The 17,203-nt window shown below is 38.8% G+C and overlaps 1 protein-coding gene across 6 annotated transcripts in view; it reads left to right on the top strand.

Annotated features, from left to right (window-relative positions):
- The window catches only part of RCOR3 (REST corepressor 3), a 35,426-nt gene that overhangs the window by 7,609 nt on the left and 10,614 nt on the right, over positions 1-17,203 (top strand). For 4 of the 6 annotated variants that reach the window (XM_077813800.1, XM_077813796.1, XM_077813799.1 and 1 more), the window contains exons 3-11: positions 211-288; positions 1,650-1,697; positions 2,102-2,154; positions 4,057-4,218; positions 4,627-4,751; positions 5,766-5,844; positions 13,867-14,085; positions 15,553-15,630; positions 16,323-16,380. In XM_077813800.1, coding sequence (XP_077669926.1) covers positions 211-288; positions 1,650-1,697; positions 2,102-2,154; positions 4,057-4,218; positions 4,627-4,751; positions 5,766-5,844; positions 13,867-14,085; positions 15,553-15,630; positions 16,323-16,380 — 900 coding nt within the window. The remainder of the gene's footprint in view (positions 1-210; positions 289-1,649; positions 1,698-2,101; positions 2,155-4,056; positions 4,219-4,626; positions 4,752-5,765; positions 5,845-13,866; positions 14,086-15,552; positions 15,631-16,322; positions 16,381-17,203) is intronic. The other 2 variants (XM_077813801.1, XM_077813797.1) reach the window with 1 other exon arrangement.

Below are 17,203 nucleotides of genomic sequence, written 5' to 3'. Positions count from 1 at the left end.
ATGATCCCTAAACTCTGCATCCAATCCAACCTGGGCAAGCAGCTTTAATTGTCAAATTTTGGTAATTGGAGTCATATCGAATATCCAGTTGTGAATGGCAGTTACGTCACTTAAGTTGTGCTAGTCTTCTTATACGCGTGGAGGGAAATAACTGTGAATACACTGTTCTTTAGGTCATTTTAATAAACACTAAGACAACTTTTCTTACAGGTGCTACAAAATATACTGATAAAGACAATGGAGGGATGCTTGTGTGGTCTCCATACCATAGTATTCCAGATGCCAAGTGTAAGTCCTCTTCTCCCAAGAAAATTATACTCTATTAACTAGAACTGGTTCACTGCATTTGATGTTGAACTGTCTACTTCTAATTTTTAGCACATAATTTCTCTTGCAGTGTGGGAAAGTTGCATAAGTTATGTTGTGTATGAAACAACAAAGCTGAAAAATGCTACTGTAAGCGAAACAATGTTAAGCAAATCCAATTTCCCCATAAGAATTGATGTAAATGGGGTGGGTTAGGTTTCAGGGAAATTTTTTTCACCAGACAAAAGGGAGGTGGTGGAGTCAAAAGGTGAGATGTTTCCCAGGGAATGCCTGACTGCGAAATAATGAACTAGCATTCGGCTGAGCCCTCAAGTGTTAACACGTTGTTAACGTAGCCTCACGCTTTACAAGGCAGCACGAATGGAGGAAGGAGACACAGCATGGCAGAGAGAGACAGACACACACACACTGTGTGTGTGTGTGTGTGGGGGGGGGTTGGAGGGAAGAGACCGAGAGCTACTGTGTGTGAGTGAGTGAGAGAGAGAGAGAGCGCGCCCGTAATGCGCATTGCCCCTTTAAGTACGCTGACCCCACTTTAAGTACACTGCCTTTTTAAGTAGATCAGCAAGTTGAGACAGCAGCTGCTGCCAGCAAGCTCCCTCTGTCCTGAGCCCTGTCGTGTCCCCCCGCTCTGTAGAGATGGGGTACAGGAGTGGGGGGAGGGGTACACCCTGACATTAGCACCCCTTTTCTCTCCCCCTCCCCCCCCCAGCAACCAGGAGACTCGCAGGAGCAGTACACAGCAGTGGGGGGAGGGACAGCTGAACTGCCCTGCAATTGTTAGCCTGCTGGGCGGCTGCCGCACAGGGAACTTAGGAGGGCAGCCGGTCCATCCTGGTTCCAAGCCCCCACCAGCTAGGTCCAATGGGCTGCTTTTTCTGCATGCTGTGGACAAAGCAGGCAGCTGCCAAACAGCGTTATAAGGCAGCATTGCACAACTTTAAACAAGCATGTTCTCTAATTGATCAGCAACGTATCAATGTTAACCGGGACGACGTTAAGTGAGGAGTACTGTATTTAAGGTCAGTGAGAGATACTTTGTCCAAGCATTTTGGTTAGGCATAAGTAGAGTATTGCAGTTAAGTCATAAATTTACTGTTGGTAAGATAACGGTCAGACTTTCATATATACACTTCTATTGACAATTGACTCCATTGGGTGGCTAAATGTTATGCTGATAAATCAAGGGATTAAAAACTAAGGACCTGTGAGATTATGCAGTTGAGGAGTTTTTTAGATTAACTGAATGTTTTAATATACTATGTTAAAATAAAAGTTCTCAATTCTCTTTTGAAATCTTCCAATTCTCCACTCTTTGAAAGTCCCCAGCGGTGAGATCTATGAAAGATCAATCAATCAACAAATCTCTGGTAAATAAGTAAATACTGTTAAAATTGACATAAGTATCTTAGTGGATACCATTATGTACGTTTATTACTGTAGTCCCTACAATATAGGCACTGTACAAACATAGGAAAATAGATTCTGCACTGCTTCAATTTTACACACTTTAAGAAACCTCACTGACTTCCATGGAACTGCTTGTAGTGTGTAAAGTTAAGCACATGCATAACCTTTTGCAAGATCAGGCCCTGTGAAAACAAGCAGTGTACGAAAGGTAGGGAAGAAGGATTGAAACACATAATCAAAACTTTGATATCAGTTATCCATAACTACACCTCTGCTTTGTTACATTTAAGTGACTAACTTTTTGTGGTTTTGTAGCAGAACCCACACTTTCAGAGAGATTAATTCTGGCATTGCTTTCTTACAGTGGATGAATATATTGCAATAGCAAAGGAAAAACATGGATACAATGTGGAACAGGTAAGTTCTATGAATGATTTTTAAGGTGGTGTTTACTGTATAACACAACTCAGTTTTTTCAACTGGCTTCCATTAACTAGTGCTATCTCTTCAGGCGTGGCAGCAAACACTGCAGGTTTATGGATCTGCATACTCGTGTGGTCTGGATTCTCCGCAAAAGATTGCGCTCTTTATTTTCATGACATACTCAGCTTATAATGCACAGTTTTGAAAAGTTTGGTATGTTTTGGTAACCTGAGCATGTCATGTAATTGTGTGTTTATGTAACTTTAAAAAAAAAACTATTTCTTAGGCAAGCAATTTTGGGTATGGACTTGTGCATTTTGGAAGTAAGAATTTTAAATATTTTTAAATGCTAACATTGATTTAATGCTCTCCATGTTGCTGTTGCAAAGGCATTTCAACTAGTGGGGTGATACAAAAATAATTCAACTGGCATTTTTCAAAGCAAGAAAAACACTATCAAAGTTTCAAAACTTGCAGTGTTTGGAGGTTGTAGTTAAAGCTGTGTTTTGGTTTTACTATTTAACCACTATCCCATAAAAAACAGTATAGGTAAACATTGCTAGTTCACGCTAATGACTAAGATCTGTAGCAAGCTTGTATTTTAAAGATTACCAAGTGAATGAATATAGTAAAAGTAAGGGTAACAGAAAACAAAAGTTTAGTTATTGTACCAGTAAAAGATCCTCTTGTATAACCTTGTTTTGGGGAAGAAGAGTAGGGCAAATAATAATGAAATCTTAGTAATGAGAACTCATTGCAATACTTGGCTGTTTAAGTCTGTATTGTTGGAAGGAGAGGCAGACAATGTTGTGGTGTCTACAATGTGTACAGAAAAAAATTTAGCTTGTATTGTTTTTCCCAGTGCTCTTTAGGAAAAAGATACAGTGCTCATTAGTAAGTCTGCATACACAAACTGCTGGTAGTTTGTGCTTAGAGTGGAAAAATGTTGTCGGGGAAAAGCTGGTAGATCCATTAAATCAAGGCACTGAGACCTGATGATGAGCTGTTATTTATCATTTATGTTCTGTATGAAACTAATATAGTCAGTTCTGTTTGAGTATTCCCCAAGTCATGAACAAGACTTGGTGCAAAATCTATGAAGGTTTCTTTTTTTTTTTTTTTTTTGGGGGGGGGGGGGGATGGAGGGGAAGTCTCCAGTTGTTCTAGAGTCTTTATCAGAAATACAGAGAGATTACTCACTATTTACACCCAGTATAGAGATTTATTTAAAATTGTCTGTTTTATGGTATATCATACACAGCCATGGACAATGGAAATGCCTGACACAAGCCAGACAGCTTTTTTTATTTGAGAGCTGGGGGATCGTTAAAAGGACGTTCAGGATGTATTCAGAGTTTCAGAATTGTATTTTATTTACTCACAAGCAGCCTTTTAAAATTGCAAATTCCTTGTCTCCCTAATGAATATTTTTACTGCATGTGCACATGCAGCAGGTGAGGGTAGAGGGCTGGGTGGGTTTCTGGTCACTGAACAGCAGAAATCTTTTTGTTTGAATGGGCTGGGAGTTGGGCCCGGGAAGATCTGTAAAGAACTACGTAGTCTATATTTGTTTGTAGAGGGAGAAAGTAGGTCAGATTTTGAGCCTACCACTATTTTATGCTAACTAATTCAGAGGTGATACTGCCACACTGACCTCGAATTGACTGACTGGTCCAGGTATTGCAGCATGGATGGAATGCAAAAGTGCCCACTGATCAAAGTAACTGTGGCGAGAACCTTATAAGCTGTATTACATATTCATAATAGAAGAGAAGCTTAAGTGTGAATTTCTTTTGATAGTAGTCATATTTAACATAGGTTTTTTTAATGTAGTGTTCTAAAGTGTGCTTTGATACAAGTCAGCTAAAATCAAAAATGGATTATTTCTTTTCAAAGGCACTTGGCATGTTGTTCTGGCATAAACATAACATTGAGAAGTCCCTTGCGGATCTCCCTAATTTCACTCCTTTCCCTGATGAATGGACAGTTGAAGATAAAGTCCTATTTGAACAAGCTTTTAGTTTCCATGGGAAGAGCTTTCACAGGATCCAACAAATGGTAAGGTAATATTTCTGATTATAACTATTTTTTAATATAAATATTTTTAATCTGAAGGCTCCTATCAGAATAAAGCCCCATTATGCTAAGTACCATATAAACATATTCAAAGCTAGGGTTCCTACTCTAAATAACTTAGTCTAAGAAACTTAAATTCAGTTTTTGCTTCTGTATTATTCAGCCTTTTATAGCTGTAAAAACTCTCTGTTTACAAGAGTGGCATGAGATTTTTTTGGTTAAAGCATGAAATAGTTTTTTAAAGTGGAAAAACCATAAGTGTTTTCTTCTTTCTCTAGATGCATGGAAAATTAAGAAAGCATTCATATAAGGGTTATTGTAAGATAATTATGCTTCAGCTACTAGTTTACATAGTTTGCATTTTTTTAATATTTGAACTAATTCTTCTAGCTTCCAGACAAGACTATTGCAAGCCTTGTAAAATATTACTATTCGTGGAAAAAAACTCGCTCTAGGACAAGCTTGATGGATCGACAGGCTCGAAAACTAGCCAATAGAAATAATCAAGGTGACAGGTGGGTTGAATACTTTTAAAAAGCTAATTGCCCGAGAGTGAAGTTCTTTGTTTAGATACAGATATGGCAGCATTTTTTTGACAATATGCTTCAACTCTAACCTGGAGGGGCCGTTTCTAATGGTGAGAGTACTACTAGTTTAGTCATATGCCCTTTCAACAGAAAAACTGTATTTTACTTCTGCTCTAGGAAGTAAACAGCTCTGTGGCAAATGCCGTAGCTGCACAGCAGACTGGTTACTAAGTTGTCCTGTGAAACAAATCCTATGAAACAAGACTTAGAAATCTTGGTTGGGGGTGGGATCAGGAGGGAAGGAAAAGGTAACTAAACAACTACAAATTGCTGAAATGTCCAGTAATATTGTTTTATTGGCATTCTGCAGTTTACTGTACTTTACTGTGTTTTTAAACCTTTAAATAGCCTTCAATTTAAAAATTTTAACATGCAATTACTATTCTCCATTTTTATGGTAAATACTGTTTTTAGGTCTATTTAGTTTTTTATAGAGGCAAAGGTCCTAACTACGTATAATAAGGAGGCAAGCCTTTTAAATAAATTCAAAATAATTAGTGACTTTCACTTAAGGACTATAAAATCAAATCCATTTGCTTTCAGTCTAGTTAGACTTTCCAGTTATTACAGACACACTGAACTTCCTGAGGTGTGTTTTTTACTTTTCATGTCACCAGAAGTGCTGTTGCCTGAACATCATAAATTTGAATCCAAGTCTTCCTGCTTCTTTTTTTCCCAAGAGAAACATAATTTTTTCCAACTGTTGCTTTAATTATGGCAACATACACAGGCTTAACAAAAGAAAAATGCTTCCAGGGTGTACTACATCTTAAAAAGAAATTCCAAAATAACCATAACTCGGGTCTGTTTGTGTGTCTTGTAACAGTATGACTAACATTATTTAGAATGTATGTTAACTGTATAATTGTAGATAGCGTTGGCAAAAATAGTGGAATAACAGGCTAATAGAACCAAGTTTACTCATCTGTTGTCTATCCTCAGTGATGATGATGTGGAAGAAGCACATCCAATGGATGGAAACGATAGTGATTATGATCCAAAAAAAGAAACCAAAAAGGAGGTAACACTCTAATTACAAATGAATGTTAGTAATTTTTCCATGATGCCTTCTGTAAAGAGTATAACTTGCAACATGGTGAAATCCTCATATGCTTAAAATATAGAAGATTTTGATGCTTTTTGAATGAAGCTAACCTTTACTATTTAATTTGCTGAGACAATTTCAGTCTTGTATGTAACACCCCTCTCTTTGGGGATAGAGAGAAGTAAAGAAATTGCTGATCAGCCAGTGAGAAGAAATTTCAAAGAGTAGCTCAAGACTAATCAATAAGAGACACTTGTTTGGCTGTTCTGTCAAATACTCTTTCCAGTTTCTAACTGATGCTGAGTAATTGGATATCAAGTACTTTCTTTGTGCATTAAAATACAAAGTGGTGTTTCTCAAAGTATGGCATGTCCTCTTCATTCAAGTAATTAGGCCATAGATATCTTTAATTTGTCTGAATACTTCTTTCTAGTAGAAATTATGGTGGATATGACCTTACTTTTTCCCTTTTAAGAGGGAAGGAAATTCTTTGGTATCTGTAAAAGTATCTTTAATCTTTTAAAAACTTTAAGTCAGAAGTGTGGTGTCCCTTTACCTTCTGTTCTTGCAAATAGACTCTAAAGGTTATTAAAACTGAAAAACTATGGGAAAAACTATTCATGTTTACAGAACTTTGTATGTAGTAAGTTTCCTTAGTTACCTTAGCACATTTTGGGTCTTCCATACCACAGGAGAGAGAAAACATTTCTATATATTAGAAAATGTGCTGGTTTTTAAAAAAAAAAGATATTTTGAGCATGGGGGAGAAAAACACAAATTAGCAAGGGTCCTTTCAAAGACAGTAAAGGAATAGCACTGCTAATAAACTTTGTATCTCTGCCAAAAGAAAGCTGGAACATAGAATGGTCAAGAGGATAGGGTATTGGACTGGGAGTCCAAAGATACGGATCTTAGTCTCAGTTTTGCCACTGTCTTGTGTGTCCTTCAACGTTTCTTGGAATTGGTATGGCACAAATCCAGTGGAGAGAGTCTTTCTGCCCCTTGTTCCTCCCTTCCTAATGGGGGAATGCTCTAAGGTCCTTTCTTTTGGATTCAGCAACCCAAAAAGAGGACAAGCTACTTTTAAAGAATTGCCCAATTTGCTTTCATGATTTACTATATTTGAACCATTAAATATGGTACAGAATAAAATTAAAGAGTTAAAGAATAACTAACAAGTTTGTAGGGACTGGCCAGGTAGACTAATAAGTTTTAGACCTAAATCAAGATTTATTTTGTGGTCTGATGTTTCTAGTTCTTACATATCTTGACTTTCTAAGCAAAATTAAGCCAAGTAGTGTAATCCTATATTTTTCTAAAACAAAAATCATAATTTTTAGTAGCCTACAGGTAAGGTATGGCTGTTGCTTCAAAAATGAAAAGTAGAGACATCAAACGATGTATAGATCCTTTTTAAAAAAACTCTGGCTTTGATCTATTCTAGAGCATATATCTAGTACAAAATTTCCATGAGCCCACTAAGGCAGAATGAAACAACCTGTTGTGGAGAGAGGAAGGTACACAACATCGCAAAATAGGGCTTGTCTTCACTACCGGGGTAAATCGACCTAAATTACGCTACTCCAGCTACGTGAATAACATAGCTAGAGTTGTCATAGCCTACGTCAGCTTACCGCGGTGTCTTCGCTGCGCTGCGTTGACGGGAGATGCTCTCCCATCGACTTACCTTACTCTTCTTGGAGAGCTGGAGTACCAGGGTCAACTGGAGAGCACGCTGCCGTTGATTTAGTGGATCTTCACTAGACCCTCTAAATCGAGCGTCGATCTCCCCGGTAATGAAGACAAGCCCATAGAAACTTCAGGGGGAAATGTACATTAGAGTTATAGGGGAACGGAGGAAGAGAAGGAACAAATACAGTATGCGGATGGCAATATGGGATGGCAGAAAACAGAAAGTGAACAGTGAGAGTCCTATAAATGATGAAGTAGGTAAGTTGATTTGAGAAAGGTTGAGTTGTTTCTTTTTCCCCCCAGAACCTGTGGAGCAATTCAGGAATTAATTTAATAATCTGTAACTAAGATCATAGAGAAGTATAAGTATATATTAAACACAAAGTTAAAAGAACAGTCATTATGTTGCAGAGTCAAGCACTCAAAAGTTAGGAGGTACTGCCAGGAAGAAACCTTAATTTTTACACTTCAATGACTGCCTGACTCTGCAACTTTAACACTGGGTTCTTTTAACTTCGTTTTTTGCATATAATTATAGTTGGCTGATGGCATGGCTGATGCTTTCATAGACTTTCAGGCCAGAAGGGACCATCATGATCATCTAGTCACCTCCTGTATATTGCAGGCCACAGAACCTCACCTGCCCACTCCTGTAATAGACGCATAACCACTGGCTAAGTTACTGAAGTCTTTAAATCATGATTTGAGGGACGTCAAGTTACAGAGAATCCACCATTTACACCAGTTTAAACGTGCAAGTGACCCATGGCCCATGGTGCAGATGAAGGCAAAAAAACCCAGGGTCTTTGCTTTAGGCTTTTGGAAAATTTTCAGCCAAAATGGTTCAGCTGTTTTAGAAAATGAGGCGAGGGAGTAATACATTGTGGGTTTTTTTTTAACGTGGGCAGAGCAAACTTAAAAAAAAAAAAAAAAAAAGCTTTAGGCCCAGATTTGTAAGGGTATTTAGGTGTTGCTATGCTCAGTGTGATGAGATTTAGACTCCTATATGTCTAACTCCCTTTTGCAAATGAGATTTAGGCTCTTAAATCAGACTAGCAATGCTGAGCACAGCAACACCAAAATACCTTTAAAAATGTGGTCCTACGTGCTCCTATGCAGCTGATGGTTTTTGTTGCCCCTGTGAAATTCCATGCACATTTGGCAAAGTTATAAGCCTTTGAAAAACTGAAAAGTTAAACTGAGTACTTATACAGAGGCTCAGAGACTTACTTGCTAGAACTAACAGCCAAAGAGTGTATCCTTAGCGTGCCTGAGCCCCTCTCTCTCAGCTTCTAGTGCTGAGCAGATTGCACCATCCCCACTGAGTGACTGAGCGTGCTTTAGTCCAGGGTCGTGGGCGCTCAGAGGCACTTTCCCTGCAGTGGCTGCTTCTGGGCACTGGAAATGAGAACAGGGAAAAATTCTCTTTTCTGTGCGCTCAGTGACACACATGCACGCGGTGGCACTTGGGCAGCAAGGAGAAGGAATCCATCTGACTTCAATGCAAAGGGGAATAAAATAGCACAAGGGGAGGGAGAGGAATAGATTGGGGCAAGGAGTCCAATGAGACTAAGACTTGAGGGTGGGATGGGAAACATGACTGGAAGTTGGAGGGGGAAGTCTGGGACTGACTGCTTAGCTAAGCATGAAAACTGGGAGCTGGTGGGAGGGCGGGTACTGAGATCTAACACGGAACTGGTGTGTGGAGGAAGAATTGGAACTGCCTGGACAAAGAGACTTGGACAAGGAGCCAGGGATGCAGGGGACTAAAATTAGCTAGGATCCTGGAGAGGGAAACTGGGACTGGGAGCCAATGTGGGAGGAGAGACAGATTGGTCAAGGATCCCAGAAGGTGCTGGCAATGGGACTCGGACGAGAAGCATGAGAAACGGAAACTGGGGCCGGGTAGACAAGGAGAATGGGACTGGGACAAGGAGCCAGGGATGGGTCAAGAGAATGGACTAGAACAGGGGTAGGTTACTGGGCAGAAGAGGTCAGGCTTTGGGGGAAAGGGGCAGAAGTCTGTGCCTTCTAGAACATTTCCTCCCCCAAAACGGAACCTGAGTTTCTTGAATTTTACCAATTCTCTGATGTCAGCAAATATCTGACAGTGGGTCTCATTCCCTTCCAGTTTTTGCTCACATACAGGTACTCCTGGGGGCATTCTGTGCCAAAAAATTAAAAATTCTGCACACAATATTTTAAAATTTTGCAAATTTTATTTGTCCAAATAACACTACATAATCATGCCAGTTTCAATTATTTTTAGGGCTGTCGATTAATCACACTTAATTCACGCGATTAACTCAAAAAATTCATTGCAACTAAAAAGATTAATCGCAGTTTTAATTGCACTGTTAAACAGTAGAACACCAATTGAAATTTATTAAATATTTTTGGATGTTTTCTACATTTTCAAATATATCTATTTCAGTTACAATACAGTTTACAAAGTAGACTGCTCACTTTATATTTTTTATTACAAATATTTGCACCCTAACAATGGCAAACAAAAGAAAGTGTTTTTCAGTTCACCTCATACAAGTACTGTAGTGCAATCTCTTTATTGTGAAAGTGCAACTTACAAATATAGATTATTTTTTGTTACATAATTGCACTAAAAGCAAAACAGTGTAATACTTTAGAGCCTACAAGTCCACTCAGTCCTACTTCTTGTTCAGCCATTCGCTAAGACAAACAAGTTTGTTTACATTTTACGGGAGATAATGCTGCCCGCTTCTTGTTTACAAGGTCACCTGAAAGTGAGAACAGGCGTTCACATGGCACTTTTGAACCTGTCATTGCAAGGCCTTTACGTGCCAGATAGGCTAAACATTCGTAGGCCCCTTCATGCTTCGGCCACCATTCCAGAATACATGCTTCCATGCTGATGATGCTCATTAAAAAAATAATGCATTAATGAAATTTGTGACACAATTCTCCCCAAAGGAATTCAATGTCCCCTGCTCTGTTTTACCTGCATTCTGCCATATATTTCATGTTACAGTAGTCTCAGATGATGGCACAGCACATGTTGTTCATTTTAAGAACACTTTCACTGCAGATTTGACAAAACACAAAGAAGGTACCAATATGAGATTTCTAAAGATAGCTACATCATTTGAGTCAAAGTTTAAGAATCTGAAGTGCCTTCCAAAATCTGAGAGGGACGAGGTGCTGAGCATGCTTTCAGAAGTCTTAAAAGAGCAACACTCCGACGTGGGAACTACAGAACCCGAACCAACAAAAAAGAGAAGATTAACCTTCTGCTGGTTAATTTGACTCAGATGATGAAAATGAACATGCATCAGTCTGCTCTGCTCTGGATTATTATCGAGCAGAACCCGTCATCAGCCTGGACACGTCCTCTGGAATGGTGTTTGAAGCATGAAGGGACATATGAATCTTTAGTGCATCTGGCACGTAAATATCTTGCGATGCCGGGTACAATAGTGTCATGTGAACGCCTGTTCTCACTTTCAGGTGATACAGTAAACAAGAAGTGGGCAGCATTATCTCCTGAAAATGTAAACGAACTTTTGTCCGAGTGATTGGCTGAGCAAGAAGTAAGCCTGAGTGGACTTGTAGACTCTAAAGTTTTACAATGTTTTATTTTTGAATGCAGTTATTTTTGTACATAATTATACATATTTAAGTTCAGCTTTCATGATAGAGATTGCATTACTGTACTTAGGTGAATTGAAATACTATTTCTTTTGTATTTTACAGTGCAAATATTTGCAATCAAAAATAAATATAAAGTAAGCACTGTACACTTTGTATTCTGTGTTGCAATTGAAATCAATATATTAGAAAATATAGAAAACATCCAAAACTATTTAAACAAATGGTATCCTATTGTTTAACAGCGCGATTAATCGTGTGATAAATTGCGATTAATTTTCTTGCACAGTTAATCGCGATTAATGTTTTTAATTGCTTAACAGCCCTAATTAGTTTGGTAATTTATTTCAAAATACCTGTCAGCAAGTATGTCTGTAACAGTACAGACACACACATAAATTCCCGCCAGGAGTAGAGAGTTAAAGAAACCCCTATGACAACCCAGTTCCTGTTTCTCTGCCCGCTTCCCCTCTCTTCCCCTGCTCCCCCCCACCCCCAAGCCCAGCCGGGGTGGCCAGACACCCACAGCCCAGCCACAGGGCTCCCCAGCCCAGATTTCCCTCCCTCAGCCCAGCCACGGCACCCCCAGCCCCGACACCCACCTCCCTCCCTCCAAGCGCAGGGATCCAGAGGGAGAAACCATGTGATGCTTAGTCCTAGGCTTGCATGGCATTTCCTGTGCTCCACCCTCTCCTTCCCTCAGGGCATGCTGGGAACTGCAGCTGCCAGGAACCCTCTAGCTCCCTCCCCCTGCCCCCAGCAGTGTCTTCTATGTGGGAGCCAGCAGTACTGCAGCCCATTTCTGTGGGGGAAAGGAAATTCTGTGCACACGTGCACACACAGTGTTAATTTCTGCAAAATTCTACTTTGTGCAAAATGCCCCCAGGAGGAATACAGGAGGACAACCTATCACTGCGCTCAGTTACTCAGTTAGCTTAGGTGGCAGAGGTCTCTGTGATGGATCAGAAGGTTCTAACCCCATGGTTCATCAGTGGGGATCAGTTTGATAATGGGTTTTTTTTTTGTTTGTTTGTTTTATATTTTCAGTTTCTTCAAAAGAACATTATTAAACTTGCAAAAGCCAAGCACTCACAAGTGAGGAAATGCCAGAATTAGGATTGCTTATGCAACCCTAATTCAGCCCTCTTGTTCATATGCATTGTTAGACTTCAGTTACATGATCACATACTGTTTTTTCACCAGGAACTCTGCCCCATTCCATCAGTGTGCCAGATGCACCTGCTTTGGAAATTAATCAGAATTTTGTAGTAAAGAAGGCTGTTGTCTGTAGGACCCCTGCTTCATTTGTTGTGGAAACTGAAAAGTGTATAGTGCATTAGTTAGGGGGTTGCAGGAATAGAAAGGATAGTTTCATTATTAGGACAGTTGAATGCTGCCCTGGAGATTTGGATTCTATCCCTGCCTCTGCCCCACAGATCCTGTGTGATGATGAGCAAATCCATTAAACCAAACTTTTCAGAGATGCTCCCTAATTATGTGTTCCTCATTTTCTGAGTTGAGGCCCTAGACCCTGATTTGCAGATGTGCACTGACTGCATTATGAAGTCAATGGGAGCTGTATTAAAATATTTCAAGTGCTATAAAATGCAAAATATGGCAAAAAATCAGGTCCTAAGCATCTCAAATTGGCACCTGAAATTAATGGATTTTTTTGGACTTTATGCCCCATCTGTAAAATGGGGATAATACCTCATCTCTCAGGAATTGTGTGAAGATAAATTAATGTTTGTGAAGATCTTGAATACTATATATATCCAAGACTTAATTAAACTGTATATATGAGTACTTCAGAAAAGCTATAAGGAAATTACTTTAATTACTTTAAGGAAATATACTTTAATTGTATTTTGTGTAAGAGTTGAATAGTATGCTGTAAATAAGGTCTAGAGCCACACACTGAACAATGGGGACAAAATCCTGTGGACTGAATGAAGCCGAGGTCCTGCAGGAAAATCAGTATGTGATCATGTTATTAAAGGCTGTGTAATAATGCATACATAAAAAGGGTGGAGGTGGGGGAATTAGGGTTGCACAGGCAACCTTAATTCTGGCATTTGGTAGGGCTGTCCAGAAAACAGTTCCATTTCATGAAATAATTAAATGTTTCAAAATGTGTTCCTTCTGCATTAGAATGCATTCAGAGTAATCTGGGATGGAACAGCCTTTTCTCAATTCGGAGCAGAGGACTTGAACCTGGACCCTAACCACCAGGCTGAAGAGTGTCTCTCTCTTTGTTTCTCTCATATTTTGAGTGGAGTCCATTCTGGACTGAGAGATCTTCCTGTGAAACATTTTAGTTTTAACAAGACAATATTTTTGATGATTTTTTTTTAACCAGCTCTAGTGCTTCACTTTGCAACCTTAATTTTTTTTTAATGTAGAATATATTGACACTAAGGAGCTTAGATTTATGTAAAGCATATTTTATAACCTGCAACTTTTATTTAAAGTGTTAGAGGTTAGGAATATGTTAAAGGTTGACGACTGACCTAGCCAACAACTGACTTGGGAGCATAACTCTAATTTAAGGCTTTAATGCCCCTTTTGGGTAGCTGTAGAAATGGCCTAGTTTTCTTTTTCGTGTAAGCTGTTTGTAAAATATGCTTGCATGGTATTCAAAAGCTGTGTACTTTAATCCACCTACCTCTTCTAACTTTTAAGGGCAATAATGAACAACCTGTTCAGACCAGTAAAATAGGGCTGGGTAGAAGAGAGTATCAGAGCTTACAGCATCGCCATCACTCGCAGCGTTCTAAATGTCGTCCACCTAAGGGCATGTATCTGACCCAGGAAGATGTGGTAGCAGTTTCCTGTAGCCCCAATGCAGCCAACACAATTCTTAGACAGCTGGACATGGAGTTAATCTCATTGAAGCGCCAGGTACTTTGGGTCATCTGTCTTGTTTTGTTTTGCTGTGAATTCCTGAGACTGTGTGTATTTTTCTAATCAAGTGGTTCTCAACCTATTTACCATTGTGGGCTACATACGCAGCTCTCTGTGTTATGTGGGCCACATCCACACTAATATATACACACACTATCAGTCTGGCCCTGAGGATGTCACATGGGCCACAGCTATGTGCTGAATGGGCCACAGGTTGAGAACCATTGTCCTAATCCCTCTCTTTATGGGGTTTCTGAAATCATGGGTCTTTTGCTTCAACACAAGTGTCTTGTTAAATTGATTGTTCCTAGACTTGTTAATTCTACACTGATAACAGGTTGGAAGTTAGAAAATAGCCTCTCCTGTTTTAATGCTACCCTTGCCCACTATTGAGGATATAATTTTGTGGGACTACCTCTTTCTAAAAACACATGTACATTTAATTCTTGTAAAGGGGTAATCCTCCCAACAGCTTCTTAATTTCTATGTTGAAGGGAAATAGAATTTTTTGTATTTTAACATCTTATCTGATTTTAAACTGAATAAAATCTAATAGGGGTGGAAGTGATCTGTTTATTTATCATGTATTATAACTTTTTTAATGTGTGTATAGGATGGGGGAAACATTGGAAAAATCATGGATCCAGATGTATTTCTGTTTAAAATGCTGGAAGTGTGCAGCTCTTTCTTTGCCTAGACTGAGTGCAACAGAGTTTTTCTCTATACTCAATGCCTTCCCATGCATTCAAGCCTTTGCATGCTGTCAAACCAGCCTTGCAAATCCATTTTCTCATATATGCGTTCATCTGTGCATTGCGTCAGCACATTTTAATTTGTTAATAGTAATGTGCAAGTGTGAGTTAGAAAGTACACCTTTGTAAACAAAAATTAATCTCTAATTTAAATGTGTCAAAATAAATCCAAAATGAACTATATCAGGAGATCATAACCTGAAGCCAGCAAAACCAGTAAAAAGCAGTCTGCAACAAGAAAGTAACTAGAAATATCTCATCACTTTTTAGAGTTCTGTTGGGGAAGGAGAGAACCTAGCCTTCTGAGAAACAATTTACGTATAGAATTTCTCTCACTCAGTAACAATGTAAGAGTGGCAAATGAAAAGATGTTTATAGTATCCTGAAATATTCCTTATTCTATACAGGTGTGGAATTTTTTGAAAATTAGCTTTTATCTTCCTCCTGGTTTGTCATAATCCTGGTGGACTGATTTTTAACCAGCCTTTCAAAGAACACTGTGTTAGTCGTGTCTCTCTCATTCACTCTCCAGGGTAAAATATGATTTGTCTGTGAAGCAGCAGTTAAAAGTAGAGAAGCATTAAACCATAGTGTTTACTTCTGTAATTTAAGAGGCATACTTGTGGGAATCCTAGTGGAGATGTTTGTACAAAGTGATCAACTTTGTTTGTGGAGCTGATAAACTTTTTTTTTTTTTTTTTTTTAAACCAAGGTTCAAAATGCTAAGCAAGTAAACAGTGCACTGAAACAAAAAATGGAAGGTGGGATTGAAGAATTCAAACCTCCTGAGGTAAATTAATATAATGTGCTAGAATGTGTGGCATTGCACTTGGATTGGTGGGAAGATACATTATTGTATAGTTTGAGTCGTTTGCTGCTGCACAGTGTGTGTGTTTCAGCAACAGTTTAACTGGAACACTGAAATTCAGAGGGAACCAAAATAGTTACCATTGCATGGAGGAAGTTGGCAAAATATGCCTTTCCTCAATCTTTTAAATGGGAGGTGAGAGGGAAGAGGGACAACAGAGGCAGCAAGGTTAGGATGATTATACATAAAGCTAGGGAGCTGGATCATGTGCCATTACAAACCAGCTTTTCTGGTGAAACTGTCAGCTAATTAGTTGCTACTTTCACCAACACGTCACAAGCATTGGGGTGGGGTTTTTTTTGTTTTGTTTTTTCAATTACTGAAGCTACTCTTTTAATGGTGAGTGTATTGCTTGAAAATGCAAAATAATTTAGAAATTGTTCTAATAATGCAATTTAATTTTAAACAGTAAACTAACTAAATGTTTTTACCTTCATGAAAATGATTATTACTCTGTGACAACTGAGTCTTTGATTGCACCTTACTGCAAACAGGGAAAACTATCAAAGAAATTCAGGCATTAAAATATGTGCTTTTATGACTTTCAGATATTTTACAATGGGTTTGGAATGTGCTTTAATAATCCTAGTGTGCAATTTCTCTAATTTTAATAGTTGAATCAGAAAATCAATGCCCGTTGGACTACAGAAGAGCAGCTTCTTGCAGTACAAGGTATGTCACAGAAAAGTAGTAATGACCGATAACTATTAAAAATCTTAAGTGACCTGCAGATTTCTTAAAAATTGGGCCTGTGCCCTTTTTCTGCTTTATGTATAAAGAACACCTGAGAAGATGCTTTGTTTTCCCTTTTTATTTTTATTTTTTAAAGGTAGCTGTGGAGTGAGGTTGCTCATTTCCCCCCCCACCCCTTAGAAATGTTGGGAATGTAGAGTCTCTGGCTTTGTTGGAAGACTAATGGAACGCATATGATGTTGTTGTTGTAAACTCTTCCTTTAATTGGAGGGGTGTGAGTGGTATATGCTAAACATTGAGTAGATTCAGAGTTTAGTCATTGAAGTTAAATGGGTGTTAATTTTTTTTTAAGCCTACTGGTGTTCTAAGCAGTCTGACTAAAAATCCTTTCTCTTAATATATAAATTACACCATCACAAGACACTAATTCTTCTTCCTGGTCTTCTAGCCTAAACAGACGTGAAATAAAGTAGGAAACAAGTAGGGAAAAAATATATTTCAGGCTGCCTTTATACATCCAAAAAAAAGCAAAAAGGCAGAAGCCCAATTTCTTTCGTTTGCAGGTCACCTTTAACTAGGCATGAAGAGACAAGACACAGTCTTCCCATCCAACATCCTGCTGTGAAAGTTTGAGGCTGGAGACAGATGCTGTACTAACACATTTTCTTAGTGGCTAGCAGTGCACTTTACCAACAGGATATTGGGTACAGTTAACATGCAGTAATCTCTTATCTAAGCATGAAAACTCTCAGATTGTCTTGTTAAACCAGTGCACTGCACAGTCCAGAAAAAGCATTCAGAT

The sequence above is a fragment of the Eretmochelys imbricata genome, chromosome 3 (assembly GCF_965152235.1).
Source record: "Eretmochelys imbricata isolate rEreImb1 chromosome 3, rEreImb1.hap1, whole genome shotgun sequence".
Classification (NCBI taxonomy): Eukaryota; Metazoa; Chordata; order Testudines; family Cheloniidae; genus Eretmochelys; species Eretmochelys imbricata.
Note: the sequence above shows the minus strand (reverse complement) of the source record. Positions and strands in the feature narration are given on the sequence as shown.